A 24,226-nucleotide genomic window follows, 5' to 3' on the forward strand; every position below is an offset into this window, starting at 1 on the left:
ATAGTGGTGTTAATTTTCAGAAAGAATCCTGTATACAAGTGTGATGTAAACAGTTTTCCAAAAGCTAATATATTGGGTGATGATCTCTATGAAGTGGCTCAAAGTTCAAACTTTAAGAGTCAAAGTTGTCATCAGTGTGGAGAGGGGTGTCGAGACCCTCAGCCCCCAAAACTATTGATGAGGAAGTGGGAGCCTGCGAGCAGAATGGGGGCCAGCACCCGCTCCTACCCTTGATGCCTTCCTCCCTCGCCTGCCAGAAAGTTATGTTTCCACCAGACAAAGCTCCTGAAGCCCCCTGTGCGCGATCACTCCAAATCTCCCTGAATTCAGGTTACACGTTTTCTTAGGAAGTGATGCCCCATGAAAAGGTCGCTGGGTTTGCAATCCCAACTTCAAGAGGTATCACTTTCATACCTCATACACGCAAATTACTTCTCATTTCTTGAGGGTTTGACCTATGACCTGATTGGAGACATCTGTTCCTCAGAAGTCTCATTTCCTGGGAGAAGTGGCGTCATCCATGTATTTGGTCTCCTGGATGCGGTATTTACAGCCTTCCCCTGCCTCTGACAGGAGCCTCACGTCTGCTTGGTCTGCTCACAGGGGTGAGGTCAGCCCGCGTGGCAGGCTTCCAGGGAGCTCTGCTTCCACTGAGGGAACACTCAGACTTCCCGGGAGCTCTGGTTTCTCTCTCACTTATCATCTTTCAGTTTTATCTGCGTGGCTCTCTCTTCAGGTAACTCCAGCAGTGAATTTCCCTGCCAGCCTTGCCTGGCCTGGCCTGAAGTGACCCCCCTCGGTCCTCTGCCTGTTTTCTCCCCTCCTTAGACTTCCTCTGTGAGGTGAGTCCCCACCTGGTTCCTAGCCAAGGTGACAGATCTGTAGACATCATGGGTAAGGGCTGGCCAAGAGCACAGTGAGAAGGATTCCTCTCGGCTGGGCAGACAGCCAGACAACCACTAACTGCCTTCGCTGAGACCCGGGCCTGCGACTCTTGCAACCACAGGGAAGGAAAACCCGGAAGAAGCTGCTACACCCCCTGTTGGGTTCAGTCTCCAGAGCCAGGCAGGCCCTTGTACAGCATCTCCGATGAGCATCAGCCGTAGGGCTGCCCTAAAAGCCACACTGCGTCAAGCACATTTGCATTTCTTTCAAGTCACTCAAGTCCAAACTCTTCACCAACACAGACCTGACTTCTTTGGAGCTAATTCTTTCCATGACAAAGCATGACAGAGGGTCCCAACCCTGCCCATGAAAACACACAGGCAAACAGCAGTTCCACCGAAGCTGAGAGGGAAGACATGAAAATACTAGTGCCTCTGTATGCAGGGCCTGTCATGCTCCAGGACTGGGCAGAGGACGTATCGGGGAGGATTGCCCACAGATCCTATAAGCTCCCTCTCATCTGTACAACTCAATGTAGTATTGGCACAGTCCCAGCCTGCGCCCATCAGCCTGCCCCGCTCTTCCTTTCTCTTTACCTTTGGCTTCCATCGGAGCCTCTTGAACGAATCTTTCTTTTTGGGGGCCATGGAATAAGGAACTTCACCTCAGCTCCTTGTCTGTCTTCTCTTTCGCCATGAAGTTACATGAACCTCCTGCTCCCTTTTTCAACTTTTTTCCCCTGAGAGCAGCTTGCTGAGTTGAATACAGATCGTGCCTTATGGCCCAGTTAACTTTAGCCAGTAGCTGAAAGGGGATTACATGACAAAGTCAGGATGATCAAATAATGGGAGTGGCCCAAGGGACAGCCCGCTGAAGTCGGAATGATCAAGCACAGGACTGAGCCCCCCGAGACTCAGCTGGGCAGCCGGAGGGCCCCCCTGCAGCTCAAACATGGACTTGGGGAAGGAAGCCTCGATCTCCAGTCACCTGATGTTGTTACCACTGATTAAACGGGAGGGCTGAGCCCTGTGTGACACCCTTTCTCTATTAGGTCATTTTATTCTCCCCGGGGTCATCCTGATTCCGACAGGGCGCTTGTATATTTCGGAGAAAATATTTGGAGTATTGTTGTTTGTTTTATAGTCTGGTCCATTGGAGGTCCCGTGTAGGCGGTATCGGATGACACTTTTCTAAGGCTTGTTTTCATCTTTCCTTTCTCTTCGGCTTTAAAAAAAAAAAAAAAGCAAACAACCCTGACTGGTTTTGCTCAGTGGATAGAGCGTCGGCCTGCGGACTGAAGGGTCCCAGGTTCGATTCCGGTCAAGGGCATGTACCTTAGTTGTGGGCACATCCCCAGTAGAAAGTGTGCAGGAGGCAGCTGATCGATGTCTCTCTCTCATCAATGTTTCTAACTCTTTATCCCTCTCCCTTCCTCTCTGTAAAAAAAAAAAAAAATCAATAAAATATATTTTTTTAAAAAAGCAAACAGCTATCAAGCACCAAACCTAGCCTGTGCTCTGGCCCTGGCCCCGAGTTAGGTTGTCTCAGGCCTCTTCTAGAGCGGGACCCCCCCCTCGCTGTGCACACCCCCTTCATGTAGCACTCGCTGCTCTGATAAGGCAGGGTCTTGTGAATTCCTGCCGGTTGTAAAATCCCGAAGTCACAGACCAGATCTGAATCGGGGAGGATTAGGCATGGCAGCGAGTGACAGAAACCAAAGGAGCTGCACCCAGAACACCATGGCAGCGTTATCGCCGGGCTTGTGTCAGTCAGGGGCCTGGGAGGCCAGTCAGGCCTTGCTCAGGGCTCCACAGGGTCGGGCCCCTGCCCGTCACCTCCTCACTCTTCTTCGGGGCGGATCGCATGGTCCAAGGTGGCAGCGAGGGCTCAGCAACACCTGTAGATCCACCAGCAAGTACCACCGCTCTGCCTCGGAGCTCCCGCTCTCCACACCTGCTCTGCCTGCTCTCACTGCCTTTTTAAATAACCAAATACACTTGATTCTGGAAGAAAAAAACATCAGAATCCCCTGCTGGGCTCAATGGCTTCTGGCAGGACTGCAACCATCGAGCATTTTCCTGTCTCCTCTACTCAGCCCTCGACCAGGAGGCAGAAGGCAGGGGCCAGGGATGGCCTGACTTAGTTGTCCCCACCCTTCTAATGGGCCACCATCCGAAAAGGGTCTGCACCCCGTGGGCACCTGCACCCCCAGCTCTGAGCTCAGCCCACCCAGGCCTGAGGGAGCATACTGTGACTGGTGTCCTGCGTGAGGAAATAACCTCCAAACACAGCTCTGTGCTGAGAATGGAAAGGAATCAGTGCGTCGAGAGTCCCAGCTCTCAGAAGCCAGCCATTTAATGGGAGAGAAAACTGAGTTTCAAAATGCCCCGTGCCAAAAAAAAAAAAAAAAAATGGGTGGAATAGTCCCAAACCCCTTGAAACACTGAATGCTCTACCCCCTCTTGGAGAGAGCAGGGTCTGCTGAGTCCTGCATACAGAGGCCTGTTGTGACTCTGTTTACCCTGTTTCCCCCAAACTTCTTGGCCGTGAAACCCCTTTCTCTCAGTAGCATGTCTTTAACGGATGTGCCCCTCCAGATGGGTCTCAGACGGCCCCTGCTACGGTCTCATCGAGACAGGTGGACTGAACAAAGGTGCTCACTGCTGTCCTGATTTCTTATTTCTGAGTCCTCACCGGCTCTGCTTTGCTAAGCCCTTCATTATCATGAGGCTGCTCCAGCCACCCAATCCTCTGTGTATTTGGTTCTTTGACCCCCTGGCAGCAGCACTTGTGCAGAAATTCAGACCCTCGTACGCTCTTGCCTTGGGCCCCGGGTTTTGCCCTGCTCGGCTTGGCAGCCTTCTGTGTGTGGTCCTGACCTTCGGGGAGCGTGCTGTCCCCAAGGTGTGCGCCTCTGGGGCTGGCCCTCCTCCACCAGGTGTGTTCCTCAAGCCTCCCTGCCCGCGCTTGGGCAGCGCTTCGCATCCAGCATCTCACTCCTGAGTCGCGTGTGTCGCTCGGTTCCCAGGGTGACCGGCTGCTGTTTATCCCTCCGCAAACTCTGCCTCTCCCTGTGGGCGCCCTGGCAACCTGCTGCTTTCCTCCTCGGGTTCTCTAGACCTTGCCACCTTGACTGAGCCCTGGTAGCCGTTCAAATAATTGTTGGAGTGTTTAAAAATGTAATAATAATAATAATAATAAATTACAAGTTTGGCATTTTTGTCAAAAGCGGTTCGCCTTCCTGTCTCGCGTAGCTTCTCAGAGGCCAGGAAGAGAGCAGTTCCTAATGGGGGCTGCACCGGGGGACACTCCGAGGGAACTGAGCTGGGTGCTGAGGACCCAGTTCCCCGAGGGGGTCAGCCTTCTTCATCGGCGCGTTAGGATGGAAGGGGAGGTTTCCATGAACCAGGACGAAGCACTTGGTCTTCACCTGGGTGCCCTAAGGTGGTGTCACTGTGGGACTGTGACTGGCATTCGGGGCAGTCAGCATACAGATTAGGTAGCGGTATGTGTGCTGGGTCCTGTTGGACTGGTTGGTTTATGTATGTTTCCCGGGGGAAGGGGGTGGGAGGGTGAAAGGTAAACTGGAGATGAGCACAGCTCAGCCAGAATTCTGTTAAGACATTTCAGTGAGTCTTTGGGGTTTGGTGGTGGTGGTTTGGGTCTTGCCACAGAGGTCCCTCCCAGCGGATGCAGCACTTTTGAAAGATGGGGACTGCTGCCAAGATGAGAAGTGAAGAACCTGAAAGGTGAGCCCTCACGCGCTGATGTCATGAGAGGGCTCGCTTGTGAGCCTGGGGGGAACCTGTGTTCAAGATGGTCAGGGCGCTCCCATCCTTTCCACGCTCTTCCCTTAGGTCGGTCTGTGGCATGGGTCAGCTACTGGCCCCCCACCCTCTGCATGGAAGCCTTCCGCCACACCGCTTCCTGGGTCCTCCGTTAAACCCACCACCCCAGATATTTCTGTGGCTGCTCCTCCTGTCCATTGCTGTGTAACACACCACCCCCAAACCTGGTAGCTTCAAACATCTCTCATGCTCTGTGGCTGCCTGGGTGTTCTCACCTAGGGTGTCCCGTGTGGTTGCACGAAGATGCTGGCTGGGACCGGGGCCATCTGAAGACTTGCTAGGCCAGACATCCGTGATGGTCAGTCGCCTGGCGGGCCTTTTAAAGCTGCTTGCAGCTCAGCAGGAGCTGTTAACGGAAGCACGTCCATGCGGCCTCTCCACATAGCTTAGACTTCTCCCAGCACAGTGGCGGGGCTCCGAGAGGGAGCTCCCAAGAATGCGTGTCCTGAGAACTCCAGACAGAACCCCCAGAAGCGCTTCTGCCACATTCTCTATTGGTCAAGCAAGGCTCAGGTTCCAGGGGAGCAGGCTGAGGTCACCCTGCGGAGGAGCATGGGAGATGGAAGATACGGCCAAGGCCGTCTTTGCAAACTGCTGTCAGACTCTCCTCCCCGCCGGCGAACACTTCAGCAGCCAAAGTCACAAGGTCCTTTGGGGACCCAAGGGGAGAAATTGAATAGGCCTCCATCTAAAATGAAAATAGCTTTGTTATTCCTGATTGGGGGGTGGGGGTGGGGAGAAGGAGGAGGGGGTGGAGCTAGAGACTTAACACATAGATTTCCAAGTTGTTGGGTAGAAAGGCCAAGAAGAAATTGGTGCTGCTTTTCAGCCTCTGAAATATGACCCTTTGTGCTTCTTTGAGAAGCAGGAACCAGAGACAGCTTGCTATGCTTGCTAATTTTCATCCTTTATATGGACCTGATGTGCTTAGAGAACCCAGTTTACACTCACATGCAGGGTCTCACTCCATGTTGTCATCACCCTTGCATGAATGGGGAAACTGAGGCTCAGAAGTCCCTGCTTTCCCACGTTACTGACAGAGTTGGGGTTGGCCTTGCTTCGTTCTGGGCGGGACCCTGTTTGTGGAGCTGCTCTTCATCTTCCCCCACCACTCCCTCTTCTCTCAGAAATGCTAGGCAGGCTCTTTTGTGCTCCCTGACCTGGCTCACCCGTGCCTCCTCTCAGAACTCATCCCTCCACACACACCTTCATCTCCCAGGTCACATCCCACCTTCAAGACACAGCCTGGGTCTCCTGACCTCCCTACGTCTTTTTTATGGCCCTTCCAACATTCTGGTGTTACATGCTTGTCTCTCCCATTAGTCTATAAACTCTTCAGGGTCTTTCCGCTGCCATAAATGTGAATTATTACCCAATGTTAACTCATCCTTGAAAAATCATTTCTGTCTCCTCGCCTCTTATTTAAGACCTGTAAGTCCAGTTTTCTACCGGGATCCAAGCTGCTGCCACTCTGTCAACACAGCTCTTCAGGAAAAAATAGTTGGCTCATAAGCCAGCACTGTAATTGTGCCAGGGGGTTGATATGTGAATTCAAAAGTAAAAGTTATTTTGTGTTAATTAGAAACCTTATTGCAAAGACTTGGAAGGAGGGTAGAGTTGAAACTTTTCAGCTGTTTTGATTTAAGCCAGATCTGTTTCTAGCATTAATGTAGGGAATTCGCAATAACACATAGTTCCCGTAAATAATTTTTAACTGTCATACGTACTGGGTAGATGCGTGCTTTAAATTCTCCCAAAAATTATAAGCTGTTTTAGTATGGTTTCTTTCAATCTGCACTTACTGGGTGGGAGCTTGTTCTAATGTGGTGTCTGGATCAAAGTCCGCAGTGAAAATGTGAGAGCCCAGGTTAGGCACCAGCCCACGGGCAGAAAAAATAGTTGCTCCCAGACAACTTGCTCTTCCTGAATTCTGAAAGCAACATCTTTGACTTCGCTTGTCCATCCCATCTTTCCCAAAGTGAGAGCAAAACTCCCACAAAGAAATGAATTGGAAAATAAAACCTGAAGGGATAAAACAGAGTTCAACCAGTGTTTGTTGTTGTTGTTTTAAAAATATATTTTATTGATTTCAGAGAGGAAGGGAGAGGGAGAGAGAGAGAAACATCAATGATGAGAGAGAATCATTGATCGGCTGCCTCCTTCACACCCCCCACTAGGGATCGAGCCTGCAACCTGGGCATGTGCCCTTGACTGGAATCAAACCTGAGACCCTTCTATCTGCAGGCTGATGCTCCATCCACTGAGCCAAATCAGCTAGGGCTGACAGGTTCATTTTTAATGCACTATGAAATACATAAGACCTCCAAAAACACAGATGCTTCAATTGCTTGCCATCTGACCTTGAGACTCTCCTGTGGTTCTTTCTAATTGTTAACATTGTGCTTCCTGAGCACACACGCAAATGTGGTTTACCGTTCATTGCAGAGCACTGACAAGGATATTCAAGCCATGGCTCCGTTCATTCAAGCACTTGATGAATTTTCCGTGGCGAGGAGAAGGCTACATTGCCCAAGTGTTTTAGCCACAAGCCTCTTCTCCTTGCCTTCCCCCCAGAAAGCTCTTTCCTAGAATGAGGTCCTGCAACTTCAGAGCGGGGTGGCTTGTATCTCAAACAAAGTGGACACAAGCCCAGCATAGCAGCCTGGCTCAAGGCATAGAGCTTTGGAGCAAATACACTTGCGTGTGGAGTCATTTTTGAATTATGCAAACTTACTTGCTGAATGAATTAGAGCAGTTTTTAAAACATCCCTCTGAATGCCCTAACCGGTTTGGCTCAGTGGATAGAGCGTCGGCCTGCAGACTGAAGGGTCCCAGGTTCGATTCCAGTCAAGGGCATGTACCTTGGTTGTGGGCACATCCCCAGTAGGAGGTGTGCAGGAGGCGGCTGATCGATGTTTCTCTCTCATCGATGTTTCTAACTCTCTATCTCTCTCCCTTCCTCTCTGTAAAAAAATCAATAAAATATATATTTTAAAAAAAAAAATAACATCCCTCTGAAGCCTGGCTTTCTCATTGACCGAAGAAATGAGGATGGTGTGAATCTCATAGAGTTAAAAGGGGGAAACAGTCAACAATGGATCATTTGGCGATGAAAACATACTCAGATAGTCTTTAAATTTAGGCCTGTATTTAAATTCTTTGTGGTTTGCCTGCAGATTTTATTTTGTTTGGCACTTTAGTTTTGTTTTTTTAAAGCAAGGTGATTCAAACCACAGACTGCCTCAAGTCATTACAGCCCCTGAGACAAGTCTCAGTGCCTGTAGGTGCCTGTAGCCTGTGGGAGGCATCACAACCCACCACCACCATCACCACCACCACCCCCACCCCCACCACCACCACCACCCCCACCACCCTCACCACCCCCGCCCCCAAGCACAGATGTTTGTGGTTTGGAGGTGCTGCCCTGCGAAGTGCACTCTGCCTTCTCTCTGCCCTGGGGTCCCTTGAGAGTCCTCTGTGGGGACATGATACCGTCTCTGTGAGGAGTGGGGCTGAGTTCCTGCTTTTCTCCATAAACACCATCTCTGCAGCCCACCCCTTTTCCCTCTGGTCAGTCCTTCACTCCCCAGAGAAATTAGAAAGTGGTTGTAATAAAGTCGTAACAGATCCCCTGGCTCTTTAAGGTCGGGAGTTTACAGACAGTCGGCGCTAGCATTCCGGTGCGATTTATTCTTCAACTTCTCTGCTCTCCTGCTGCAGGGGGAGAGAGGGCATTAATAACCTGCCATGCAAAAAATTTGATACTGCCATAAAAATAATCCTTCACTATGTGTTTTTTCTTCTCTGGCCTCCTGCTGCTCAAGGAAATGAGTAACATTTTTTTAAGTATCCATTCTTTAGCATCAAAATATTACCAGTTATTTGATTTTCTCTCCCCTTTTTGTCTTCATGTGAGGGGAGGGAAACTAGCTGAAAATAACTGTGATCATGCTCTGCATAGCAGTTCTCCAGCTGGTGCCAAGAAATGTACAGGTCCTGTGATGGGGGACCAACCCTGCTTTGGGCGCTAGGGAAGAAGTGAGGGTCCTTACAGGAAGCATCTTTCTGTTGTTTCACCTACATTCAGGGTAGCCTACTTTCCTCTCAAGATCTCACCCACTTATGTCTTCACCTTTTATTGTGTGTCAAGTTATTTTATAACTAGAGGCCCAGTGCACGAATCCATGCACAGGGGGTGGCCAGCAGGGGGGGAGGGACCGCAGGAGGTTGGCTATGGGAGCTCACTGACAACCAGGGGGCAGCTCCTGCATTGAGCATCTTCTCCCTAATGGTCGGTGTGCGTCATAGCGACTGGTCGTAACGGTCGCTTAGGCTTTTATATATATAGATATTCTTTTATATATGCATAGGAGGCTCTGGTTATTTGCTGTGGCACTGGATGGATAGGATGCTTTCCTCTGTAAGAAATAGAAAACACAAATCACCGGCTTTAGCAGTAAAGAGAATTTATTGGCCTATGTTGCTGAAATTTCCAAAGGCAGATGGTTTCAGGCTAGGGTTGATCTAGCCACGCCCAGTGTTACCACAGACCTAGTCTTGTTGCTTCTACTGGCTCTGTCTCTGCAATGTGATTAGCTTTAAGCCAAGAGTGACTCAAATGGTTCTGAGGTATCTGCCAGCAGCTTTGAGGGATCAGAAAATCAGGAAAAGGCGCTGTCTAAACATTCTCTGGAAGGTCTCTATTTAGGTCCTGGGCCTATCACTGGAGCCAGGAGAACTTCGTGCACTGATTGGCCAAGCTCAGGCCACATGATCTGTATCTGTAGGTGTGGATGCAGGCAGCTTCCCAGAACCACAACAATCCCTAGATAAAGGTATTGGAAAAGGAAGAGGAGGGTGGTGATGCTGGAGAAGCAGCCAGCAGATGTCTAGTCCATAGGGCTCATCAATTCCCAAAGTGTGAAAAACACATAGAGCTTATTTTTGTTCCGGGTGTTTCAGTTGATAACTGTTGGTGCTAGAAATATGTCATCAGAGTCAGAGCTCTATATATTTTCCTACCAATTCCCTGGCCTCCATCTCTTGTTTTCCTACACACACAAGGAAAAGAGCTTGTTGGGAGTGAGGTCTGATCCAGGAGCTCCTTCCCGGGGTCCCCAAATCGGAAATGGAAGGGAAGGAGGCCAGCACAGAAGTGGAGGCATCATTACCGATCCAACAAAGCATAATTCAGGAAAATAACTTTTATCCCTCGGTCACAAAGAAACTGGCTTAATAAAACTGAAATAGAATAAGAACTAGCCCTACTTACTGTGTTAATTGCTCACAATTTGGACTTTTCTACTCACAACTCCATCGCTCCCGCCCCCCCCCCCCCCCCCCCCCCCGCACACCCTTGCTCAAATCTTGTATTTTAATGAACAAAAAGAATGTGTAAATGACCCGCGTCCTTCTCCCGCCCCCTCTTCAGCGGGCAGTTTGCCGTGGTGAAGAAATGCCGCGAGAAGAGCACGGGTCTGCAGTATGCCGCCAAGTTCATCAAGAAAAGGAGGACCAAGTCCAGCCGGCGAGGCGTGAGCCGCGAGGACATCGAGCGCGAGGTCGGCATCCTGAAGGAGATCCAGCACCCCAACGTCATCACCCTGCACGAGGTGTACGAGAGCAAGACGGACGTCATCCTGATTCTGGAGCTGTGAGTGCCCTCTGCGGGCTGGGGCGGGCTGGCAGCGGGGAGGCGGGGCGCAGGCATGAAGGTGGGCCGTGCCCAGCCTGGTCAAGAATGGACTCTGCTTTGCCACGTCGGAGAAGCTACTAGGGCGTGTTGCCTGCCCCGAGGCCTAGCTGCAGTTATCTGGAGTAATTTTGCAGACCATTCACGTTTTCCCGCCTGATTTGCGAGTGTTCCCCAATCTTGGGGTTCTTTGCTAATTATGAGGTTACCTGTTTTTTGAGTTTTATGTTCAGCTTTTAAGTATACTATGTCCTTCTCTGCTTCTTTCTTCATTCTCTTTCCCCCTTTCTTCTACTCTGTCTCTCCCTCCTCCCTCTGTCTTACACACACACCCATTTTCAGCTGCTGGAACGGGCAGTACTCATTATATGAAAGGGTAAAATGGAACCAGAATCACTCAGAGGTGATTACGAAACTTGTTTTTAAAGCAGTTTGCTTGGTGTCTGAGGCCCACCCTGCCCATGGGATGTGGATCCTAGTGCGCTGCTCTGGGACTGGCGCCCGTCCCTGGCAGCTGTCTGAGTGCCCAGTCCCCGCAGCACAGGCGGGGGGAGGGGAGAGGACACTGTCCCGGAGCAGCTGGCTGGGAATGTCTCTGGGCTCTTTGGAGAGAGGAGAGACTTGAGTGCGCTTAGGGCGGAGGGATGGGTGATGCAAAAGGACACGGGTGACAACCAAACCTGGAGTTCTGAGTGCTGACGGGCCCACTCATTTCCTGGGAGCCTCTAGAGGTCACATTCCCTCCTGCCAGCCTGCAGCTCCCCTTGTCTGCAGATCTCTTAGGGCTACCAGGAAGAGACCAGAGGAGACGGAAGTGAGGAGGTTAACGGAGGGTCCAGCCCACCCCTGAGCACCACACTGCGGGAACAGGAACGCTGGGCTTTGTCATCACAGCAGCCTGGGGCAGCCACAGCTTCTTGTCTCATCACGGGGTTTGGCCACATTGCTCTGTGGGTCTGAGCCACCACCTTCTTAACTGTAAACTGGGGTTAATAATACTTACCTCAAAAGGGTCTTGAGATACGCATTTAAAAATGCCCAGCACAGTGTCTGGCTCATACATATTTCCTCTCTTCATTCCTTTAAACCAAGAGGTTTGAGCCTCTGCACTGGTGACATTTGGGGCTGGGTAATTACTTTGTCAGGGGGGCCATGCTGTACACTGTAGGATGCTTAGCAGCATCTCTAGTTCCCACCTACCAGATGCTGGTAGCATTGCCCTCTCCAGCTGTGACAGCCAAAACGTCTCCAGACATTGCCCTATGCCCCTTGAGGGCAAAATAGTCTCCCTTCCCCAATCACTGCTTTAAAGGCAGAGCAGGACTTGAAGAGCACCAAGGATTAAGGGGCCTGCTCAAGGTATAGCATTGAAAAGAGAGGAGCCACAGTTTAATCCACGCTGTGGCTTTCTGTGGCCGCTGGGGAACCAGACAGAACCGATATCAACATCAGGGTAAATCCTTTACCATCGCTAAGCCTAACTTTCCTCCCTTACAGCGGTTGTAAGAGACCATGGGTACAAAGGTCCCGGGAAGGAAACGTTACAGATCACAGCTCTTTGGCCTTTTCAGAGAATTACCAGGTTGTGCCCAGTGACTGAGTGTCACTTGCCCTCTTCACATACCAAACTGCACCCAGGAGGCCTGTGAGTTCCTGCCCTCCTCATGCCACCTGCGGGTGTTCGGTATGGGTTCAGCCTCTGTTGACTGGCCCCATTTCAGAGACCTTTTTTATTGGGCACATTTATCCTGAGTGTAAATTGGGTGGCACCGTAAATTATCATACAGTAAACTTGATATTGGAGGAGGGTGGTACAAATCCATGGAACTTAACATGTGGATTCCTGTAACCACCACCCAAATCAGGATTCAGAACAGTCCCATCACCCCCTAACTCCCCTCTACTAATCCCTTTGTAGTCACACCCACCCTCCACCTCCATCCCCACCCCCAGGCAACCAATGAGCTGTTCTCCATCCATTTGTCTTTTGGAAAATGTCATGTAAGTCTATTTATATAGTATACTAGAGGCCCGACGCACGAAATTCGTTCAAGAGTAAGTCTTCCTTCCCCCGGTTGCCGGCACAGGCTCTGGCACCCGGGACCCAGGCTTCCCTCCGGGTCAGTCTAATTAGCATATTACACTTTCATTAAATAGATAGTCTTTTGAGACCGGCTCCTTGACTCAGCAGAATGCTTTTGAGATTCGCGCACGAGTTCCTCGCTGAGTAGTATTCCACTGCATGATGTTTATCCACTCACCCCCTGAAGGACGTTTGTGTTGTTTCTAGTGTTTGGCAATCATTAATAAAGCTGCTCTCAACATTCACATACAGACGTGTGTGTGAACCTAAGTTTTCATTGCCTGGGGGTAAACACCTATGAGTGGGATTGCTGGGTCACGTGGTAAGTGTGGGTATAACTTTAAAAGACACGGCCAAACTGCTTTCTAAAGTGGCTGCACCATTGTCAGGCCCTCCAGCAAAGGATGAGAGTTTCCGTTGCTGCACCAGCACTCAGTGTGATCAGAATCTGTTTTTCATTGTAACGGTTCTGGTGGGTACATAATGGCTCACAACATTGCATAGTTCATTGTGTGGTGACCTTGAATAAAAGTCGCGCCAATTCACCAAGAGCAACTATGGGAAGGGGCTGGAGGGGCCTTAGGACACAGTCCCTAACCCACAGGAAGATTCTGTGCTCTCTTCAGGGTGGTTATGCTTATTTCAAAGGTGTATTAACCTAGATGCATAAAAACAATGGACAGGGCTTGCTTAAGGCAAAGATAAACCTTTTACTAAAGAATTTACTAGTATATGCCTGGGGCATGACTACCCATAAGAACCTGGCCAATTAGGAATTTATTATCATATCACATCACCTGTGATGTTACATTCCATAGAACCCCGTCTCCGCCTACAGTTCTAAATTCTAACAGCTTTAAAGGAAGATTTAGTCATCGGTGACATATTCCATCTCCTTTCTTTCTAAAGAATGCTGAGGTACAGTGGTGGTTAAGGAGAGAATAAAGTTTGAGAATTTGTCGGAAGATAGCCCTGTGATGTTAGAGTGGCCATGTATCTCTCCCTTCTGGCTCAGTGATCTCTGAGTAGCTGTATTTCTCTGATGTATTGCTTTGGGATGGGCGCCATGGCAAGTGTAGCTTTCTGGGGGCGACTAATGAAGCTTGTTGTCTCGTTGAAAACTTGGGCCCATCTCCACTGTGATGTGTGAGCTCCCCCTCTGAACCCCAGGCCCATCCTCGCCTCTGAGGTAAAGAGACCCCAGACCACCGCTCCGCACACCTTTTCATGAACTTGCTCCCAGTGTCTTGGGTGAGGTACGGAAATGGTATCTTTTCTTTTTTCTAACTATTTGGTGTCTGGGTTACAGGCGCAAGTTGTCAAATCTAGTCCAGGATCTGCCCTTTAAAATATGTGTAAGCCTGAAAGTAGTTTTAAAGTCTGACTTTTCCCCCACCTGCTTCCCTGGGCAGTAATCTTTTCACAGCTGATCTGCTATTGGAGCTCAGCCTAGCATAGACACCCTGGAGGAGGCCTATGTGATGCTTCAAAATCACGGCCTCATGCCCTCCACACCCATTGTTCCCCAAATCACGCTGATGTAAAACCTCTTTACCGTGTTATCGCTCGCCTACACGTGGTCGCACGGGTAGGGCCCTACAAACCTTTGATCCTCCGTGCTGTAGGATTTCTTAACTCAACCTGTGAAACATGAAGCTAAACTCTCAGAACCGGAAGTCAGTCCTAATCAGTGACGCTGGCTCTGAAATTCCATTTCTAAAGTTGCTGCTCAGAAACTTGGTTAAGTATCCTTAGTTAAGTAGTTCAGGATGTGGATAGGGATGCATTTTTCTATCTGCCTTCCTTCTCTCCAGCATGGTTTAGATCTAAATGTTTTTAGGGGCCAGATAGGCGATGTAAATAAGCGAGGTTGTTTTGCATAAGGCCCCAGTGTCGGGGAGGCATCAGGGAATGGTGAGGACTGTAGCTAACTGGAACCCTGATGCCCCACCTCAAAGAGGCAGCCATCAATCAGTTGATGGTTGCTGTGTGGAATTTCAGATCCAGTGATTGCCAGCAATCTTGCAGTTGTTCAAAAAAAAACCTCTGCAGTCTAGGTTTTTTATGTTGGCAATTAGTTCATAGTATTCCTGGACAGACAAAATAAAACCCGTCTATAGGCCACATGTGGCCTGTACAGACGTCCAGATTCTAGCCTGCCAATGCAATCATTATTTATTTATTTATGTGAGCGATAAGTATTAGTTGCTCACAACTGTGGAAGAAGCAAGATGGGATAAATACAGTCAGAGACAGCCCCAAAGGCCTAGCAGTTCTGTTGGAAGGGCAAAATATGCACTTAACATGCCGGAATGATTTTTCAAATGTACAGCGTGATGTGAAGTCATGGTCCTCAAACTTTAGCATGCATCAGAATCACTTTGAAAGGCTTGTTAAAATATATACTATTGATCACCTGCATTTCCAGAGTTTCTGATTCAGTGGGTCTAGGGTGGAGCCCAAGAATTTGCATTTTAAACAAATCTCCAGCTGATGTTCGTCTTACACACACACACACACACACACACACACACACACACACACACAGAGCTACGTTGAAGTTCTGAAGTTCTAATCCCCTTTACCTCAAAAAATGTGGCCTTATTTGGAAATAGGGTCATTGTATATGTAATTTGTTAAGATGTTGTGGCAGAATGCACGGGAGAACAATCAGCCAGCACTCTGAGGGAGGAAAGTTAAACCTTTATTTCGCAAATCTGCTGGTCCAGGGGAATTCTGATCCAAAGCCTCAACTGAACTCCTGTGGCGGCCCCTGAGGGTCCCCCCAAGTCAGCTGTGGCAGGGCCCTGGGGTTAGGCTCTGTAGCTCCGCCCAAGTCAGAGTGGGGAAGTAAGACTACAGTTTAAACCAGATACTGAACTAGGTTGCAAGCCCCCGCCCCCCATTTTCCTTTTCAAGATGGGTCACACTGGAGTAAGGCGGGCCCCTAATCCCATATGACTGGTGCCCTTGTAAGAAGTAGGCCCTGTGAAGACAGAGACGAAGGGAGAGTGCCATTCGGAGACGGAGGATTGGATGGTACTTCCTCCCAGCTCTTAGGAGGAACTAAGACTGCCACCCTTTGATTTTGGGCTTCTGGCGTCTAGGGCGATGAGACAATAAATCCCTGTGGTTTTAAGCCACCCCGTGTGGGCTACTGTATTACAGCAGCCCTCACAGACTAATGCAGAAGCACTAGTTAAATCGAAAACTCTGTAAGCTAGTTAAAAATAAAGCGCGGAATCATGGTAGTCACGTCAGGCAACTGAGAAATGATGTGGAGTGTGATTCGTGCTCCCTGCAGGCCCGGGCAGAGGAGCGCTGCAGAGGGGCAGGTGCGTCTGGGTCTGACCTGAGGCAGGAGTGGGCATCACCCCGTCTCGGCCTGCTCCAGGATGGCCGCCTTAGCTTTGAATCACCCATCTGAAAGGCTACCCTGTTAACAATGAAAGTAAAAATCCAGAATTGTCACGTAAGTATTGGCATAGTGCATTGTTTCAAAGAAATCAAGCCAGTTTTAGGTCTCCAACTCTAAATTTTCCCCTTATTTGTTCTGCTTGGAATTTAAAGGAGATTCTTAACCCTTTTTAGCTAGCATGCATGTGCTATTGTGTTCTCTCTCTCTCTATCTCTCTCTCTCTCTCTCTCTCTCTCTTTCAGGAAACTCAATTTAATTGGTGAAGTATGCTGTAGTTGTAGCCAAGGGCATGGAATGAAAAATGCATTCTGTTATTTTTTTTAACTTAAATTTTAAAAAAAACACAACATAAAATTGACCGTCTTAACCATCTTTAAGGTACAGGGCAGTAGTGTTAGGTGTAGGCACCTTGTTGGGCAACAGATCTCCAGAACTTCTTCAGCTTGCAGAACTGAAACTCTGCACCTCTGGAACAACTCCCCTTTTTAGCTCTCTTTTTGACTTTGGCTGAGTTAATAATTTGTGGAATTTGGTTTGCTCGTGGCAAACAGCTGCCGAGTTGTATCGAAATATTTGTGCAATATTACACCACTTTATGCACGATCATTAAGTTGGCTCACTCTCTCATACCCAAACCGAGATGCAAACTAGTAGGACTATGAATATGAATGTTTCTCATTCTCTATCAGCACAGTGGATGTATGTGGATGAGTTCATGCTGCACCGTCAGCAAGTCCAGAATTGCAAGAACCTTTCGGGAAGTAAATACAATGATTGAAGCGATGGTTTAAAAGTGACAGAGCTGTACTAAGCTGAAGACAGTCACAGGGACCTACATGATCCTAGTAAATGAGGTGAATCCAATGCCTGAAGCCTTTCTACCACCATCTCCACCCTTCTCTCTGCCTCTCCTAGTCCTCACAAGGCACAATAGCGCGCTCAGATGTCTTAAATGGTTGGGGATTTTTGCTGCTACATTTGTTCTCTCTTCCCTGACCTCGAGCCAGCTCTTTTGACTTTTTGAACTTTTGTTTTTATTCACAAAGGTAATTTCAAGAACTCTTCTGAGTTACACTTTTGGCATCTGGCTCCTCAGATGTCTGCGGTTAGGCAAGAACAGAGATCTGAAAGCACATTTGGCAGCAGTCTCAACCTTTCACAACAGAATTAAATCACATAAAGTAGGTGAATTTCCATCCAGGCATTCTCTCGCGAAACAAAGCCCTGTACGTACGGCGTCTTCCCCCGCACTCTGAACTTCTTGCCAGTTCAGTTGTAAAGTGTTTCCTTCGTGTTTATTGAATGGGCATTTTTGGTCTTAGAAAAATCGGGACAATGCAAATCACGAAAGCAGACTACATGTGGTATCTGAGCTCATGGATCTGTAGTTTTTATTATGTAGTCACAACTTCATATCTGGCTTGATGTTCTCTGCTGTATCCATAGGTTATAAATAGAAGGTATTTTTGCTTATTTTCAAGAAAGCTCTATAATCGTTAAGGTTTGGTAACTGGGTAACATTACCGCCCGCCCACCAGCCTGAGGGACTTCCACAGCTCAGTCACGGTATTCTTAGACCCTCGTCTGGACGCCGCAGACTCTACCTATGACTCGAAATCCCTGAGACCTGCTCACACTTCCTCTTGGAAATTCACAGCCATGTCATGAATCGTATTACTCTTCCTGTCTTGGCCAACCACCCCCCTAACCATTGACTTGAGAGGATGTCCTAGGAGGAACTCTGTGGAATTGTGGCTCCAACTGACCCTTCGGACATTCTGACTTCCCCTCTTGTTTTGTGCCCTCTCCTTGCTGGCCCCTCTTTCCTCTCTGTGTGGGGGAGGTTGTCCCAGTCACAGGCTGCCTGCCCCACTCAGCTACCTCTGCACACCCAGATCCCAGGAGTAGAAAGGGGAGCTGCACTTCATTTGATTCTTCGGGTCAGCACGGTGGGGCCCCTCCCTTGCATTATCTCATTTAATCCTGGTTTCAGAAGGCTGAGCCCTTCCTCTCCAGATATAAGGGTGGGGACCCTAATTCTCAGACAGTAGCTTCTTGGGGAGGGAACTTTTTTTGTTTGAGTCCTTAAATTCTGCTGAGCCTGTATGGGACCTAGCCTACAAGGCCCATTGTCCATCTTTTCTAAGCTGCCGCCTTTCCCAGGAACAGGAGGAGTGAGTTAGATAAAAAAAGACCACCTTGGAGCAGAGAGGGTGTTCCCAGCCTGCCCCAAGGCTGGGGGCTCCCCTCCTCATCCAGGGCTGCCAGTCACCTTGACCTCCACCTCCTAGGGCAGTGCTTCTCGTGTTCCTGTGGCCTTGAGCTGCCTTTGGCCGCCTCCATGTCCAAGCTGTGGCTCCGTAGCTTTTGAAAGCCAACCTGGACTTGGAGGAGCTTCCCAAGTCTCTCTCCAGGCTGCTGCTTCGGCAGCCATGTTGTTCTTGCCCCTCATTTCTTAGCATTTCCATGGTGCTGGGAAGGGACAGAGAATGTGCTCATGTTCCTGTGGGAATGAAGGCCAGGATGGCTTTCTGAGGGCTCTCATTACAGCTGTACGTGCATATCTGCCCCCTCAATGTGTTTCTTTGAGGGCAAGACTGTGTCCTGCTTTGGCACCCACAGCACCTACGTTGTACTTGGCCCAATAAATGTGCGGACAGTCCAAACAGAGCAAGAAGCACAAGACAATGTGATGAAAGTACCTCATGTGGCTGGAGAGCCAGTAAGTTGACCACTAATGGAGGTGTTGTTCTTTGTGAGATGCTGATCTACCTGCTTGGGCCTTAGGCAACAACTCTTGACTAAGTGTCCTAAAGGGTAAGGAATGAAACCTTGAACATTGGAATAAGGCAACAAGTGACAGGGCAGCACCCTAGGACTATTTTTTTTTAATATATTGATTTTTTACAGAGAGGATGGAAGAGGGACAGAGAGCCAGAAACATCGATGAAAGAGAAACATCAATCAGCCACCTCCCGCACACCCCCCACTGGGGATGTGCCCGAAACCAAAGCACATGCCCCCGACCGGAATCGAACCTGGGACCCCTCAGTCCACAGGCCGACGCGCTATCCACTGAGCCAAACCGGCCAGGGCACCCTAGGACTATTGATAGCCAGAAGCTCCAACCACTCTTAGACCTGTAGGGTAGGAAGGGAGTGGCTTCGGGAACCTGGAAAGGATAATTTCAGAGAGAGAGAGAACAGAACCACCTGACATGAGCTGAGCCCTCCGTAGGGGAACTCAGGCAACTCATGGCAACTTGACAGAGAGGAGGTGGAGTTGACCTCAGTCGTCTTCCTTATTGGTGCTACCTGTTGGCCAGACCAAACTAGAAGCCTGAGAAAGCTTGACAGAGAAAGCTTTTTATTCCGCCTCTGTGCGCAGCTTCCCTGGACCCAGAACTGACGGAGAAGCATAGAACATGGGTCTGGAGAGGTAAATAGGAAATACCTCTAGTGTCTGGTCCTCTTGACACTTCAATCCAGATGCTGTAGCTAAGGAGTTACAGTCCAAACTTACTGGTGCCCCACAATGAACTCTTTCCAGGACTGAAGAATACACAATTTGTCAGTGGATGGGCAGGATCCATTGGATCTCATGCCCTTTTTTCTCAAAGGCGGTGTGCCCATCACAGATTCTTAGAGGGGAAGTACATTTTTTTCGAAGCATCCCCCTTTTGTGTTCCTAATTTTTCACTTTTTTAAAAGTGTTACTGGAATGAGGAAGTGGAGACATGGCCCAAGGCTAGAAGCCTTGGTTCTTTTGCAGGTGGTAGCTCTCTGTTGCCAGGGCAGTTTGCCCAGCAGGAGAGTTGTGTTCATTCTGCCTCGCCTACCCTTTGGGTGCTGTGTCCCCCTCTGAAGGGTTGGGAGTTGTCTCTGAGCTCCTTGGCATCCATGTGTCTACTGGACACTATGGGAAGAATTTCCATAGAAATAAGAAGCAACCTATACCTGCCCCCTTCTCTTCCTTCACTCCCATTCCCTCTTCAGATCACTTTAATCTACCTTTTAACCTTCTGCTTGCCACTGAAAGGATTCCTGCCAAAGCTTCCTAATTTGCAAAATTCCTTAATATATATGCAGCTCATAATACTCCATTATCACCTCCCAATATATTGATATTCCCTAAAGCTATATCTCTAGGTCTTTCTCTGGAACCCCACAATTACTTCTCCAGTTGCCTATTCAACATCTCCACCAAATGGATCTCCCCCAGGTACCTCAAGCTTACTGTGTCCTAAACTGAATTTATAATCTCCCCTCCCTGCCTACTCTCTCCTCTCCTTCTCTAGCTTGGTTAATGACGTCACCATCTTCCAGTTTTCCCAGACTGGAAGCCATGTTACCATCCTTGCCTTTCCTTCTCCCCTGACTCTGCCTTGCCACACAGCCCGTCTTTCCTTAAGTCCCGTGGGTTCTGCCCACGTCTCTCTCTTTATTACCGTTCTCGGTTTTGTCTCCTGTCCAGCTCACCCTCAGATTTATTACAAAACAGCTACATATCTTGCTTAAGAATCTTTGCTGAATAATTATATGAAAAGATTCTCATTATCACTCATCATTAGGTATCTCTTCAAATCAAAACCACAATGAGATCAGCTCATGTCCACTAGGATGGCCATAATTAAAAAGACAGGTGATATTAAGTGTTGGTGGGGCTTTGGGAGAAATTGGAACATTTCTCCATAACATTACCGGAGACTAGAGGTATTTTCTATTTACAGCAATGGAACTACTGTAATGTAGTGTAATATAAAATGGATCGGCTGCTTTAGAAAACAGCTTGGCCATTCCCGAAAATATTCAGTGTAGAGTTACCATATGACTCAGCATTTCCACTCCTCAGACTATACCCAAGAGAAATAGAAATATATGTCCACACAAAAACTTACACATGAAGTTTATAGCAGCATTTTTCACAATAGCTAAAAAGTAGGAGCAACCCAATGTCCGTCAGCTGATGAATGGATCAACAAAATGTTGTGTAGTGATCCAACAGACTATTATTTAGCAGCAAAAAAGAATGAGACGTTAATATACACTTCAACATGGATGAACCTTGAAGACATGATGCTAAGTGAAAGAAGCCAGTCTCAAAAGACCACATATTATATGAAATGTCCAGAATAGGCAAATCCATAGAGGCAGAAAGTAGATTAGTGGTCCTAGGGCAGGCTGGGTAGTGGTGGTGAAGAATGGGGTGTGGCTACTAATAGGCACAAGGTTTCCTTTGGGGATGATGAAAATATTCTAAAATTAGATTGTGGTGATAGTTGCACAACTCTGTGAGTATACTAAAAACCATTGAATTGGATGTATACTTTATTTATTTTTAAAAAATATATATTTTATTGATTTTCTACAGAAAGGACGGGAGAGGGATAGAGAGCTAGAAACATCAATGAGAGAGAAACATCGATCAGCTGCCTCCTGCACACCCTCTACTGGGGATGTGCCCGCAACCAAGGTATATGCCCTTGACCAGAATCGAACCTGGGACCCTTCAGTCCGCAGGCCGACGCTCTATCCACCGAGCCAAACCAGCTAGGGCTGGTTGTATACTTTAAAAGAGTCAATTATATGGTATGTGAGTTATATCATAATAAAGCTTTAGAAAACATCTCTGGCCCTTCTGCCTACAGAATGAGGCCCATGAGCCATAATAGAATAGCGTAGGATCTTTGTACCAATTCCAGCTCTTTCCTTATATCCAACCACTTCTCCTCCACCCCTTTCATCTCTGCCCTTCATGGTCAACCCACAGAGAATCATCTTTACCAGATTATGCCATTTCTTAGGCACCCCCAACCCACTGTTTATGCTGCACCCTCTGCCTGGCATGCCATACTTTGTCTACCTAGAGAATTGCTACTCATCTGTCACAGCCCAGCTCACACGGGTTTAGTTCCTTCTGTGTGTTTTCATCGCCTTATAGAAGTGTGCTCATTATAGAATTTACCACGCTATATTTTAAATGTTTGTATGTCTTCCTCCTGTAATGGACTGAGCTATCCAGGGCATTTCACTTATTTCTCTTTCTATCTCGAGCATCCAGAAGAGGGCATGAATGCTAGCACACAGTCAGCCATCAGTGCCCCATAAAAGTGGTTGAAGTTGAATTCAGTCAAGGAGACCAGTGAGAGGTCCCGATGAGCAGCAGTGAGGGGCTTTCCAGAGTGAGGACAGTGGAGATGTGAAGAGGAAACAAGCCAAAAGTCTGCATCGTCGGTGACCTGCTGAAAGTAGCCTCCCTCCTGAGAACGGAGCAGTTTGTCCTCTTAGCTAATGTCCACTCGGGGCCTGAAAGGGGTGAGACGTGAGACCAAATGTCTAAGTTGGGCTCATGGGTGGGCAAAGGGCAGGATAGGAGGAGAGTTGATGGCATTCCAAGGGACAGGAATTGAGAACCTACAATATACCTGAGGCTAGATACAATGGCAATCAGAGGCCAGCGGCTAAAATTAAAGCTGCTGATTATCTTTGGCATCTAGTATAATAATGTCCATCACATGGCAGCTACTCAGTAAACATTTATGCAAAGGAAAGAAAGCAGGTGAGCTCTTCAGACACTCAAAGTCACCTTTGCCCATTAGAGCAGCGGTTCTCAACCTGTGGGTCGCAACCCCTTTGGCGGTCGAACGACCCTTTCACAGGGGTCGCCTAAGACCATCCTGCATGTCAGATATTTACATTACGATTCATAACAGTAGCAACATTACAGTTATGCAGTAGCAACGAAATAATTTTATGGTTGTGTCACAACATGAGGAACTGTATTTAAAGGGCCAGAAGGTTGAGAACCACTGCATTGGAGTCTCCTACATAGAGCCAACCCTGCTCAAGCCCTGGTATGGCCCCAGGCTGACTGTGCTACTGAAAAAGAGACCCATTCTCTTCTCATCTCCATCTTAGAGGCCTCTGGTGGGGGTGACTCTCCGCTCCTGGCCTCCTCTTCCAACACAGTAGGGTTTCAGGTAGACTTCTCCTTTCTTTTCCTTTCCCTGAGGTGGCCAGTAGGAAGTACTCGGCTCCATGCCCCTTCCCTGCCTGACTCCCCATCTTCTGCCAGTGGCCAAAGTGATCTCTGAGCCTCACCACCTGATGAGTGAATGTCAGCTCGCTCACCTTTTCTGTCTCTTCCTCCTCCAGCCTTCCTTTCTTCTCAAGCTCATCCCAAACTAAAGGGCAGGACCACTCTGCTCTGTGCCTCTATAAGTTGCAGGTTTCTACATCTCGGGGGTGGCCAAAGAACGGGCAACACCGTCCTTCAGGCTGGCTGGGGCTTCTATCTGATGGGCCCGGGGTCTTTCATCCAGGATTTCCAGGTTCTTAACAACAACCAGCAGCCTTTATCTCAGCCCTTTGAGCTCAGGGAGAACAAACCCGGTCAGCAGTGGGAGGGGCGGGTCCCCGTGCTTCCCCAGATAATAGCCTTCCCTTGTTTTCACCCAGACCAGACAGATAGATTTTGGGAAAACCTGCATCTTTGCTCTCCCAGCTTGGTTCACTTCCCACGGCCTTTCTTCTAGCACCAGTTATAATGGCCCAGGCCGCAGAGATGTCTGGCTGCCCCAGCTTTTCCGTGTGCCCCACTTTTGATCGGCCTCGTTATTCCTGTGGGTCCCCAAAGCTTGAACTGAAGCCATGGAAATAGAAAGAGGCTTGGCGTTGGCTGTGGTCGGTCCGGCTGTTAGGTTTCTTATTTCCCTGTACGTGAGGACCTTCTTTAGTTCAGGAACTCTGCCTGGGCCGATTGGGGGTGGCACTCCAGTTTGTCTCTCAGCCCCTTCTCTGTCTCTAACAAATTTTCTCATCCTGTTGGTCACGTCGTGCTTAGCGAGCACCATACGTGATCATTTGTTCGGAGCACTGGAGTGAACGGATGAGGTTATTCGTGGCTGGGATGACCACCCCTAGGTCCAGCCAGGCACCTCTGGGCCCCATACAGACACCTGAGGGCTCGGGCTCCTGTACCCCTGCACGCCCGTACCCCATTGTTGGTAACCCTGTTGGCAGGCTCAGCTGCTGAACGGTAGGGCGCCATGCCTGGAAGGCCATCAGTGGCCTTTCTAGTGCGATTCCTGCCTGAACTAGCCCAGCCAAGGATTCCTCCATTCCTGGGGCCACCTGCCCAGCATTTCTGCGCCTTCTGGCCTCCCGACACTTCTCAGACTCTCTCACCCTGGGTTCCCCTTCTGGCACGCCAGCATCTGCTTTCTTCTCATCTGCATTAGTTTATAATTTCTCCGGAGTGGACATTTTGGCTCTTCCTCTCTACCCTCCCTTTCCACTTCC

General features: G+C 48.8%; 1 protein-coding gene across 4 annotated transcripts in view; it reads left to right on the forward strand.

Annotated features, from left to right (window-relative positions):
* Positions 1-24,226, forward strand: part of DAPK1 (death associated protein kinase 1) — a 163,473-nt gene that overhangs the window by 75,223 nt on the left and 64,024 nt on the right. For all 4 annotated transcript variants that reach the window (XM_059657096.1, XM_059657095.1, XM_059657099.1 and 1 more), the window contains exon 3: positions 10,165-10,386. In XM_059657096.1, the coding sequence (XP_059513079.1) occupies positions 10,165-10,386 (222 nt within the window). The remainder of the gene's footprint in view (positions 1-10,164; positions 10,387-24,226) is intronic.

The sequence above is a fragment of the Myotis daubentonii genome, chromosome 11 (genome assembly GCF_963259705.1).
Source record: "Myotis daubentonii chromosome 11, mMyoDau2.1, whole genome shotgun sequence".
Taxonomy (NCBI): domain Eukaryota; kingdom Metazoa; phylum Chordata; class Mammalia; order Chiroptera; family Vespertilionidae; genus Myotis; species Myotis daubentonii.